The sequence below is a fragment of the Rhinoraja longicauda genome, chromosome 18 (assembly GCF_053455715.1).
Source record: "Rhinoraja longicauda isolate Sanriku21f chromosome 18, sRhiLon1.1, whole genome shotgun sequence".
Classification (NCBI taxonomy): domain Eukaryota; kingdom Metazoa; phylum Chordata; class Chondrichthyes; order Rajiformes; family Arhynchobatidae; genus Rhinoraja; species Rhinoraja longicauda.
Genome location: NC_135970.1, coordinates 40533191 through 40546206, shown reverse-complemented (window position 1 = coordinate 40546206; position 13016 = coordinate 40533191). Strand labels below are relative to the sequence as shown.

Sequence of the window (13016 nt, the reverse complement as noted above, 5' to 3'; positions counted from 1 at the left end):
ACCTTCCAGAATAAATGTGTTCATATTGACAGAATTATGCCTGCATTTTCAACACGACATTGTCCATGATCTGAAGCAAATTATTCCGTCCAATCCTTGCCTCTAATAATTTTGTTGGTATTGTTACTCAAGTCAGGATACATTGTTCTGATATTGACAATAGGCTTAAGGAGATCAACAGTCTACATTTTGTGTATTCACAAACAAAAGTAGCACTTCTTGCTCCACCTGAAGTGATAATTAAAAAATGTATAAAATTGAAATTAACCCACATCCCTAAGCCAATCCTTACAATTGAAAGAAATGCATGTGCTAACAATACAGTTTCAGTGTTATGCCTGGAAGTTGGTTCTCTACCCTTAGATTCCAATGACAGAGTGCTGTCAGAGGCAAGTCCTGTCTTGGATTGCAGGAAATACATAAAATCCTCAGAAATGTTACAGGTTGTCAATTCCCCCCCAGTAAAATGGGTGGGCTAAGGCACATTGGAGGGGGGAAAAACAACATAGATATAGTCAAAATATAAGAGCCTGCATATGCTGGAATCTTGAGCAAGAACTGCTGGAGGAACTCAACTGCTTGTCTACAGAGGGAAAGGAACAAGTTGTGATTTCATTAACTTCACCACTAACTTCTGCCCTGCCCTCAAATTCACTTTCACTTTGTGACACCTCTCCACTTTGTCTCCATCACAGACGACAGACTATCGACTGACACCTAAAATAGACACAAAGTGCTGGAGTAACTCGATGAGACCAAGCTTAGACCAGACCGTTTCAATGAACACCTACTCTCGATATGCCAAGGCCTGTTGCATCTCCCAGTTGCGAACCATTTTAACTCCTCTTCCCATTCCCATACTCATTTTACTGCCCTGGGCCTCCTCCATTGTCAGTGAGGCCACACACAAAATGGGAAAAATCACTTCATATTCCGTTTGGGTAACTAACAACCTAACAGTATGAACTGAATTCCAGGTAACTAACCTACTAACAACCCCCTTCTCCTCGCCCCACCTGGATTCTCTCCCATTTTTTCCCTTCCCCTGTCTGCTCACACACTTGTCTCTTCAGCTCTGGCCTTTGTCTTGCCATCTACCTATCCAAAAAAAATCCTCACATGTATCCACCCATCACTTAAGATAGATACAAAATTCTGGAGTAACGCAGTGGGTCAGGCAACCTCTCTGGAGAAAATGGATAGGTGACGTCTCAGATCGGGACTCTTCTTCAGACCTATCACTTGCCTGGCTTTGTCTGCCTATCACTATCCTGCCCCCATCTCTCTTCCAACCTTCTCCCCTCCCCACAATCAGTCTCAGGAATAGTCCCAACGAAAAACATAATCTATCCATATTCTCCAGACATGACATGACCTGCTGAATTACTCCAGCACTTTGTGTCATGTTTTTGTAAAACAGCATCTGCAGTTCCTTGTGTCTCCATGGGTGCAAGGCCTTCTACCTCGACAATAGTCTAAACTGAAAACATAAGTCTCAAATAGTTGACAAAGCTGTAAAGTGGGAGATGATAAATAAAGCAGTCAAGTGTGAATTATTGCATGATTTTTAAAGACAATTGGCATAGAAACAAAAGCTTGAGTGTACTGTAAGATTCTGAGAATGTACAAAATCAAATTGAGATTAAAGCCACATTCTCACAACAGGTTTTGTGCAAAGATCTGATTTTATTATTTTAACCTAGGTGAGACCCATATTGAATTACCACGGAAGTGAATTAATAAAGCATGCAGTCTCCTAAGGCCCTAGTTATAAACAGACAGTAAAACATTCAGAATTTTTATGAAAGTGTAGGAGGCACTTCCATGGAGAGACAAAGTGGCCAATGCTGATTTAAAAGGAAATAATAAGAACTCTCTGATGATAACGGAGAATAATAAATAAACATTGTGAACAGAAAAACTCTGAGCAGACATCTGAAAACAAATACTATACCACAGACTGACAGTAAAACATTACCGATGACTGGATTTAAATCTCATTATGTACAAGGTAAAAAGGGAGACAAAGGAGATGGAGAATTAATATTTAAGTACCATTGTTACACATTTGAGTTTGGCAGCCAATATGTTAAAATGCAAGTTAGTATCTAAACAGCAGAGGATTTGGGGGAAAATAGGTTAATAATAAATTCTGTAATGTCTGCGGGGATGGAAGGCCTTTATCAAAAGAATCAACACAGTAGCACGTTCTAGCATCTAAAAAGGAAAAATAATCTGCAGTAGATTTGGTTATGTTTCACGTTATGTTTTTGGGTACTCAATAAACCAGCAGAAAAACATCCTCCAATGTCATTGAATCTGGCTGTGCTGTGTTGCAGCGATGTCAAGTTGCATGTTAATGATAATATTACAGCAGCCACATGGAAAAGGGCAGGCTAAACACTCAAATAACTCAACTCTCAAAATGGTACCACAATCTACAGTAACTGGCAAATTTAAAGCAAACCAACCTCAAGTGTTAAAAAGCAGAAAATTCAGAAATAATCAGCAGGTCAACAGCATCTCAAACTAAATTTCAAGCTTCTCCCAGTTATGACGAAAGGTCAGTGACATGATACATAAAATCGACTTTGCTTTTATTTTAGATTTGGAGCATGTGCTGTATATTTGTTTTCATCTTAACAGATTAATGGGTACAAAATGGTCTGCACAGTATGTATGTATATAGAGATCACAATTCAATGAGGCAGGCGCAGAGGAAAACGTAACAAAATAAAGAAACTTATAATTATAGATGCGTGGAAGTGGGTATGATTCAATGTGAACACAATTTGTGCAACTGAAAACAAGTATGTTACATCCTTCAGACTTCAAACTGAATTATTCATAGCAAACATTCCTTATAATTAATATGAATAATTAGAGTCATACAGTGCAGAAACAGGCCCTTTCGCCCAACTTGTCCATGCCAACCAAAATGCCCCATCTAAGCTAGTCCCATTTGCCCGCGTTTGCCCATATTTCACTAAATGTTTCCAATACATGTACCCATCCAGATATCTTTTTAATATTGTGGTACCTGCTTGAACTAGCTCCTCTGGCAGCTCATTCCAGCTCAGATCCTTTCTATTCCTCTCATGATTTTATACACCGCTATGAGATCACCCCTCAGCTTCCTGCACTCCAAGGAATAAAGTCCTAGGCTGCCCAATCTTTCCCTCTACTTCAGGCCCTCGAGACCTGGCAACAAGCTCGTAAATCTTCTCTGCACTCTTTGCAGCTTAATAACATCCTTCCTATAGCAGGGTGACCAAAACTGAGCACAATGAAGGGTGTTCAGCCATATCACTGCTAAATGAATACAGTTCAGAAGCCTATTTCCATGAAATTGACAGACACTATAATTCAATGTGAAGTACTTACATGCGGGTTAACTTTAACATCAATAAATATATTGATATATTCAGGCGGATAACTAGCATTGCAGTTTTCCTCATTGATCGAGCGATTGAGAAATCTCAACACTCAGTGAAATCACTTTAAACAGTGCTTGTCAAGATTTCCTCACTCAAGTAGGTGACACTCTTAGAATCATAGTAACCTTCACTTTATTCACCTCAAATTTCCTAGTTGTTAGATGATCTCAATTATGCCTGAAACAGTCCTATTGATCACTGACGAATGCCACCCTGGGTAATCAATGTCACTGGAAGATTGGTTGACTGCTAACATCCTCAAAGCAATCAAGTTGGCATCTCTCATCTCCACTCAAAACATGCCTGTCATTATTCAGAATATGATAGCATTTTAATCATTAATTTCAAAAACAACAGTGCAAACCTGAATATGTTTATGCTGGTACATGCTAGAACTGAATTTTTAATCTGAATTGTGGTCTCAACATCATACCAATGAAGAGGTGTGCTCCAATTGGGTATACAGGTCATTATCATTGCTCTTGCATCTACTGTCCACAAACATCTTTTTAATCGTTGACAAACTACCAGTTTTACAGACATTGATCCTGTAACAGTCATTTTTCATAGAAATCCTCCCATTGGTTAAAGTAGTATATTTATTGTCTTTACTGTGCTACTCTCTGCAATCACCTGTCACAGTGAACTGGGCTCTACGTTACCTTACTGCAGCATTTTGCAATCGTTTATTCTCCAGCATAATTTTCTCCTGATGGTGGGTATAATTGGGGTAAAGTGTATGTACTTTTGGTCGCAATTTATAATGGAATATTCAATACAAGGTGTGCTATACCACAACCAAACCACAACCACATGCCTCACTCCAGTTAGACCAGCAAATCAAATGGTGTAAATTTGAATGTCCTGTGGTTAATTTGAAGCTGATTCTTTCCATGTAGATCAACACCTACTTGCAAAACCCCTATCTCCTCCAGGTTTGCAAAGCAACTGGAAGAAAAAGTGAATTCAAATGTTAGACTCTCAAATATGAATAGTGACTGGACTTTAAGAAATAGGAACAGGGGATATCCATTTGGCTGATCTTTTATCTTAGTGCCACTACCCTGCATGAACCTGGTAACTCTTGATTTCCTAGCTGGTTATAATCTAGTTATAGTTTTTTCAGTTAATTATGTAATGGTATTCTCCAAACTGTTCTTCTGTAAAACTTTAGAGGTATAATTCGAGAGTATTGAACTCTTTTTGAATTTATTCTTGCCTTCACAATTGAAGCTTTGTTCTCAATATAATGCATATGATGCTTCCCTCTTTGCGAAACCAGTCTTGTGAAGGAACCAGATACAGTCTTGTTGACGTATGCACTCTGCCTATTTCTCCATCAGGCTTAATTGTAAAACTGATGCCAATGCCCTTCACAGTATTCTTGAAACCCATCTGTGTCATAAATTGTCTGTTTGCCTAATAAAACTCCACATTCCTCTTAAATTAGCTAACCTAACATTTAGAATTATGTGTTAAAATGTACTTACCTGCTCTGGAGGCCGTGAAAAATCACAAAACGTCTGTGCTATTGCATTCCAATCTTCTTTAGAAATTCTCTTGGGGTAAAGAGGAACACTGGAGGTATTAAAAGTGTCATTCACCCTTTTAGTACTGGGAGAATCTGAGTGACAGAGAGGAAATGGTTACAACTACACTCAATACTCTGAACTTTGAAACTCCCCAGATGCTAATTTTGAAGTCACTGAACTGCTAGTTTCTATCTGACCTTGAGAATTATGACTATTCCACTTTAATCAGAGATGCCTCACTGTTCATCCATTCACGATACAATTTCCTATTCTAATGCAAGCTTTGATCTTATACTGACAGAGTACTCAAAAATCATTTGAAATATTTCTTTAAAATGTATCTCCCCTTGACAAATAGCATACTGCTTAACTAGTGGTTAATTACTAGCGAAGAACAAATATTAATTTGCCAGAACTCCACTTTATTAGGCCGCTGATGTGCAAATTCTGTTATTTCTGATGACTTGATTTCCTGTCAGGAATAATAAGAAATACATGTTGTAAAGTTCATGTCTGTGTCTGGATTTAGTCATATTGGGTCTGGTACATTGAACATGTGAGATTGTAAATCACTTTTGATTAGTTTAGTGACAGAACGCCCCATATGACCAATACATTTCAGACTTTGGGAGGGAGCCAGTAGAGGAGACATACATGTTCCATAAGTTGGCTGATGGCTTCAACATTGAAGATATAGAATAGTGGATAGATGTGAGCAAGATAGCAATCGATTCTAAGGATGCAGGCAACATGATAAGGTGCACCAATTTTAACTGAATTTTGCTCACTGGTATGAGGGTGTACCCACTAACACACCCACGCACACAAAATTTTCCTTAGTATTGCTTATGACAGTCAAGATTCAAGAGCATGATTGCAATGGCTGCCCGTGTGGTTCATTTATTTGTTGTGTCCTATATAGGTCCAGCAATGGAAAGCAGAGGGAAGAAATAGATTGACAATTCATATGTAATTCAAGAGGAAGTTAGAAGGAAAAACTTTAAAAAGGGAGTGTTAAGAATTTGTAAAAGTTATGAATCAACACTGAAGCTGACTATAACCACCGTAAAAAGAGTTGAAAGAGAAAAGGAACAGTGAATAGGCTGGAGAGCAGACACAAGGAACTGCAGATGTTGGAATCTTCAGCAAAACACAAAGTGCAGGAGTAACTCAGTGGATCAGGCAGCATCCGTGGAGGGAATTGATAGGCAACATATCGGGGCGGGACCTCTCTTTAGACTATGCCATAGCTTTGCGTTTTAGAGAGGAGAGCCGAACAGACCAGGTGACAGTCCAGGTGACAGAATAGGCTAGGCCAGGTGACAGTAAGAACCTCTTTCCCAGGATGGAAAGTCAAATACTAGAGGGCATAGCTTTAAGGTGACAGGGGCAAAGATTAAAGGAGATGTGCGGAGCAAGGTTTTTTTTACACAAAGAATGGCGAGTGCCTAGAACACCCTGCTAATGTTGATGGTTGAGGCAGATAGGAATTTAAGAAGCTTTTGCATAGGCATATGGATATGCAGGTAATAGGATATGGATTATATTCAGGTAGAATAGAGATGGTTTTAATATTATGTTCGGCGCAGACATTGTGGGCTGAAGGGCCTGTTTTTGTGCCGTACTGTTCTATGTTCCACATAGGGAGATCTCTGCACAGACTGGATGAGACTCCTTTTACTGAACAAATACCAAAGGCTATTAATGTTGTTGGGGGACTCCTCTAAATTTGTGGCTACCTGCTTCTTTATATTATCACAATTAACATTACAGATTATTTTAAAGTGATAAGGCATAGAACGACAAAATTACATTTCTTAGATGAGTTGTTTCATATAGAATATATAATTTTTAGAAAGTTGTAGTTATGTCTGGAACTTATGTAGCATTAACATTAGCATCCTCCCAATAGAGTGTGCTTTAAGTGTCATTGATCCTAGACATTACTGAATAAAGTAGATCCTTGTTATATTTATCTATTCCAGGGTGTGGCGGCACCACTTATTGTCAACCTGCAAAAGCTCTGAGGGCGTCAAGAATCAACTGTAGAGCTGGACTGGTCACATGTGGCCAAGAGGTTGCATTGGTGAACCAACTGAGTAGGAATTTTCATCAAAGGGTAGACACAAAGTGTCAAACTTCCTTACCTTAATCAGCAAAGACAGTAAGCAGTGAATAGTGGCGAACAGCATTGTTAGAATCCAGTACTATAGAATCTACCACCAGCAAGCAAGCTGAAAATTCTATACTATATGTTGCTGATGTCTGGACTGTTACCAAGCAGATACCCTCATGTCAAAAACAAAATCTCAAATAGTACACTGCTTGATAGATTGAAAAATACATGGACTTTTGGCCCACTAGGTCTACGCCAACTACTGATCACCCGTTCACACTAGTTTTATATTACCTCACTTACGTATTTACTTCCCACACACTAGGAACAATTTGCAGAGGCCAATTAACCAACAAACCTGCATGTTTTTGGGAACTGGAGGAAACTGAAGGAAACTCACATGATCACAGGGGAACGTGCAAACTCCACATAGACAGCACTCGAGTCAGGATTGAACTCGTATGTGAGACAGTAGCTCTTCCAGCTCCACCTCTGTGCCGCCCAATTTGCAGTCACTTACACATATCACATATAATGTGGCTTGGTATAAACAGCTTTATCACATCCCTTTTCTTAATGTCAGAGCAAATAATAGAACCTTCAATGCTGCTGCCATTATGATGAACCCAGACAGCCTCTTACCATTAGATCACTTTCCTTTACTAATCAGAGTCAGTGATGATGTATAGCTCATTATGGGAAAATAACACATTATAAAATAACATTGCTTGAGGTTAGATGGTTCAGTAATTAAGAAATTAAGCCTTGCCACATATTAAGTAGACCACTACTTCCAATTACATTAGAATTGACTGATGCATCTCTCAAGGGTACATTACATAACAGTTTAGATTCTAACTGCTCCTCCATCCATTTGCTATGTTAGGATCACATAAAAAAAAGAAAGCAAACATTACCTGCTACACATGGCCTTGTCAGATTCATTTCACTGATGGATTTCGGGAAAGTGAATGTTAAAGGGGCCTTTCTGAAGTGAATGTTAAAGGGGCCTGTGGCAGGAGCCTCCAATTTGTCTCTGTGCAATGAGAATGGGAGTGACATTGTGGCTTTGTTCGACACATCCTTTCCTTTGCTGGAGACCAGAGAAGGCAGACTTTGAAATTTCCAGTAATAGTGATTTGCTGTTGTTTTGCTGCTTGCAGCATCTACCTCAGAAGTTGGTGTTTCATCTCTGTGATCTTCATCCCTGATTGTAATTGGATTTAATGCAGTATTTATAAAGACGGATTTCAATTCATTTTCTGTTATCTTGGAGGAGACTCCCACTTCTCGTATTGCAGTGCATAAACCTATTTTACTAATTGCTCCTTGCCCACTTTTCACTTTGACTGCAGAATCAGTTGCACTGTTGTGAACTTCCTCCATAACCTGGGAGTTTGGGGTTGCAACCACACCATAGTCAACATTGCGTGTGGAGTTTAATGAGTGGTTACCGTTCACACATTTTTTCTTTTGAGCCACATTGCCTTGTAGATATTCAAGGTTTCTCAAGGCTCCAGCAACAGGCTCAATTATATCCACACATCCAGCTGTTTTGCTGTCAGAAATAAGAACTTCCGTATCATTTGTTTCTTTCTGCTGACCATTGGCATTAGTAAAATTGTTCTCTGAATTACTACCAACTCCCTTGGTAATATCTGTCTCTCGGTCGCTAGAAATTTCACGTGAAATGTCTATTTTACTGTCAGGTTCAACATTAGTGTTATCTTTACAATTTTCAGATAGAATGCTTTGATCAGGCTGGTCAGTGGGTAACTTTGTGGAACTGACCTCCGACTTACTGCAAGGATTAAGCAATGGGGAAAGTCTGGTTGTATCATTGTTAGCACAGTTTTCTTCCATTATAGTGATTGCTTGGCTGTGACATCCTTGCTGCTGCTGCTGCTGTAAAATGGAGCTCTGCTCATTTTTAATTACTGATTGAGAGTCCAGATCAGAAACAGTATGGTGCTGAGCTTGGTTTATATCTAATCTTATTTCATTTGCAATGACTTCCTTTGTCAAAATCTCATCACTGCCAAGAGCTGCTCTGGCTTCAGTCCTGAGTGGTTCATTTATTAAGACACCTTTGTCACACTGTGTGGTTTCAGTCTTATCATTTGTATCATTTTTGCCTCCATCGAATTTATGTGCGATGGAGTCTGTCTGCTGACCCACATCTGCACTGCAGACACCCAATGCATCAGCACTGTCTGAGAGCATCTTTCCTCCTTCCACTGGGACCTCTGCCAAACAGATAGAACTGTACTGCGACTCGAGTTCTGCACTTGCACATTCCGTTTCATTGAAAATGCTTCCTGTTTTACCTTCATGAATGACTTTGGGCTCTTCAATATTACTGTCCACAGTCGATAGACTGATGCATTCTTTTTCATTCACCAAAATGGCCCCATTATCAGTCGCTTGCCCTGGCATTTCTGCAGCTTGCTTAGCAATGTCTGGTGAAAATTCAATGCTGTTTTTAACTGTTATGATTAAACAAAAAATTAACTTGGTAGGCAGATCTATATATAACAGTTTCTTCACCTTTCTTTGTTCTATGCAGATTAATTTAAGGAAATATAGAGATAGATTTTCAATGTCTTTGCACATAGCAAGTCAGCAAACATATTAATAACAACTGGAACTAATACTCCGTTGCACAAATTGTTGGTTAGTGGCAAAGCAAAATACATTTTATTCCAAATACTAACCCTCTCCCTAAATTTCTAACCATTTTCTCATGGATGTATCTTTAACATAATATGGCTTGTAGATTTCCAGCAACTGCAGATTGATTTTTTTCATTCCCAAAATGATGAATTTAAAATCAGAAAACTACAAATGTTAGAAATCTAAAGTATTAACTATTAACCTGTTAATTTCTTCCAATCCCAGGGTGATACACACGCTTTTCACAATCTAATAACTACAAACCTCTTCCCTTTGAGCAACCTTCGTTTCCTGCTTTTACAAAAGAGGTAAAATTAAATGCATAATTAAACATAATCATTAATGCCGTTGATTTACACTTTCTGTCCAGAGGTGCCTATATTATCCAGACCAAGAACATTATGCAAGCTCTTACAACATGGTGATAAAATGCCATCTGATTTATTCAACCACAATAAATCAGTAACCCTGATAAAATATTGTACATCATACAAAATGGCTCTTTGCACTATAATGCGTCCACCAGCTCCATGCAGCTTTTCAATTAGTCCCAATCCCCTGGCTTTTCTCCACAGCCTTCCAATTCTTTCCTTATCAAGTATATATACAATTCCCTTTTGAAAATTGTTGTTAAATTTATTTCCACCATTCTTTCAGAGGGATAAGTTATGTAAAAATAGATCTGTATTCTTCTGTTTCTATATATGTTACATGTTATAATCTGACCAATGTACCACACTTTAGCAGCCCCACTAGAAAGCTGACAGCAAAATGCTTAATGTCAAGAGTTCCTGTAATATTTTTCAATCATTTCATTGGTATCAACTTTATTCCACTTTTCACAATATACCAAAGGGTCGGCTATTCAAGACAGATGGGAAGAAATTAATTCACATATGCCGCAGTGAAACTTTGGAATACTCTTCCCAAGACAGCTGTGGAGGCTCATTCTATGAGGAAATTCCAAGGTAGAAATTGATAGATTTTTAGGTATAAGAGGAAATCAAGGTCAGTGGAGGAAAGTATCACCAATATAAAAGGTCAGCCATGATCTTTTTATTTTGCAGAAAATAAATCAAGGGCCGAATGGCCTCCTCTTGCTTCTGTTTCTTGTTTTTATATATTAACATCAGACACCAAGTAAACAAAAAAGCAAAAATAGATAAATCATGTTTAACAAACTCTCTGTGCCACAATTTTGCAACTGGTGCATATTGATAACAGTAACTATACCAATAAATCAGTAAAATCTGTCTCAACAAATGAATATTTTTCCAATTTCAATTTAAGAACATTTGAATTTTTCTCAAATAAACATTGTTCTTGCATTTTTCCTAATTATCATGGTTTTGTTTTGAATTCAATTTTTGACCAACACTAAGTAATTTACTGCTTCATAGGAACCAGGCATAGGAGATTCCTGTTATTTCTTTCTTTAAGAAATCATGTACCTGTATTATCTGTAGTAACCATTCCATCCTGGTAGCTATTCCCTTGGTTGTTGAAGTCTAGCCCATTGGACTTTTCATCTGCTTCCGTCAGTATTTGACTGTGAATTCCTAATTGCATTTCACTATCAGTAATCATTAATGTCTCGCTCACTCTAGTCTGCAGTTCTGATGTCTCCTCTAATGTAGGTGGCTTCGGATGTTGTAAGATATTCTAATGGAGATGGGGGGCGAATGAGCAAGTAGTTAACACTGGAGTATATTTACCAGGAACGCATACTAAACTAATAACACTTAAAAGTGTCATTTAACATGAAGATTTTGTTGGTTGTCAGCCCAGGTTAATTTGCTTTATAGACAGAATACTGTGAGCTTAAAATGAACAAACTTGCATTTCCATTGCACCTCTCATAACCAAAACGCTATGTCAGTCTACAGAACTCTAAAAAGACCACCTGAGAATAATTTTGATGCTTGGATTCACCAATACATTTTATCATTATAAATCACACAATATTTATGGGAACACTGAATTCTCCATATTTAGGTACCATAGCCCCTTTTCTCCCCTCTCTTTCCCATCCCCCCCCCCCACCTATTTCTCACACTATCACATCCCCTTCCCCATCCCATTACCGTCTACTTCTATCTTTCCCGGTGTGTTTACATTTAATCCCTCTTCTCTCCTTATCTGCCAACCGTTGTCTCCTGTCTGCTTTAGCCACAGTTTTGTCTCCTTTTCAACTTTAGCCTTTGTCCTTTCATCTGCCAATCAAAAAACCCTTCACCTGCATCCACCTATTATTTGTCAGGCTTTGTCCCATCCCCACCTCTTTACCGGCTTTCTTCCCCATACTACAATCAGTCCGACAAAGTCCCAAACCAAAATGTCACCTATCCATGTGCTCCAGAGATGCTGCATGACCCGCTGAGTTACTCCTGCACGTTGTGCTCTACACAAGATGTCAGCATCTGCATTTCTTGTGTCTCCATTTATGCTAACAATATGTGGCCAAGAAGTCACAAAATCTCAAAAAATATCTGTCATGTCCTCCCTTCTTTACTGCATTCCAAGTAAATAATTTAAGAACCAGTTTTCTCCTCTCACATCTGTAGGCAAATTAGAAGACTGCAAAGTTCAGTCAAATAACCAATATCTCTTAATAATATTTAGTTTACAGCACGATAAAGCTTCCAAGCTAGTTAGTCCATGTTGTCATAACTGCATTATAGCGTAAGGTATACAAAAAATTAAAATTAAATTCACCTGCTCTGTCTGCAGTCGTTGTTCTTCTTGTGGAGCAAGATTATTATCGACCTCTTGACATGTTGCATGAGCCTTTCTGAGTGATTCCAACTCAGATTTAATTTGTTGATTTTCTTCATTTAATCGACTCTCCTGCAAGCAAGAATCACAATACTGGAGAAAGTGGTAGGGGCGAGTACAATTATGGCATTTTAAAATCACTTCGACAGCCATGTGAATGGGAAAAGTTTGGAATGATACAGAACAAGCACAGGCAAATGGGACTACCTTGCTAGGCAAAGTAGCAAGCATGGATGAGCTGGGCTGAGAGGCCTGTTTCCATGCTGTATAACTCTATGATTCTAAATCCATATTGCCACAAGTTAAATTTCATTAAAGAAATTTAATTTACCTATGCATTCTGCACACACAATTGGTGCATTGGTGCAGATTTGAGATTTAAATACTTGCCTGAACTCTCAGCTATTAGGGAACATTGCAAGTGTGAGAAAATCCAATTCATTAAACTATGTAGTGCAAAAGTCACCCGTCTAGGGTGTACAT

General features: G+C 38.5%; 1 protein-coding gene across 7 annotated transcripts in view; it reads right to left on the bottom strand.

Moving 5' to 3' along the window:
- Positions 1-13016, bottom strand: part of ccdc73 (coiled-coil domain containing 73) — a 102706-nt gene that overhangs the window by 5357 nt on the left and 84333 nt on the right. For 6 of the 7 annotated variants that reach the window (XM_078415568.1, XM_078415570.1, XM_078415569.1 and 3 more), the window contains 4 exons: positions 12474-12605; positions 11210-11420; positions 8003-9571; positions 4928-5061 (listed from right to left, as the gene is read on the bottom strand). In XM_078415568.1, coding sequence (XP_078271694.1) covers positions 4928-5061; positions 8003-9571; positions 11210-11420; positions 12474-12605 — 2046 coding nt within the window. The remainder of the gene's footprint in view (positions 1-4927; positions 5062-8002; positions 9572-11209; positions 11421-12473; positions 12606-13016) is intronic. The other variant, XM_078415571.1, reaches the window with a different exon arrangement.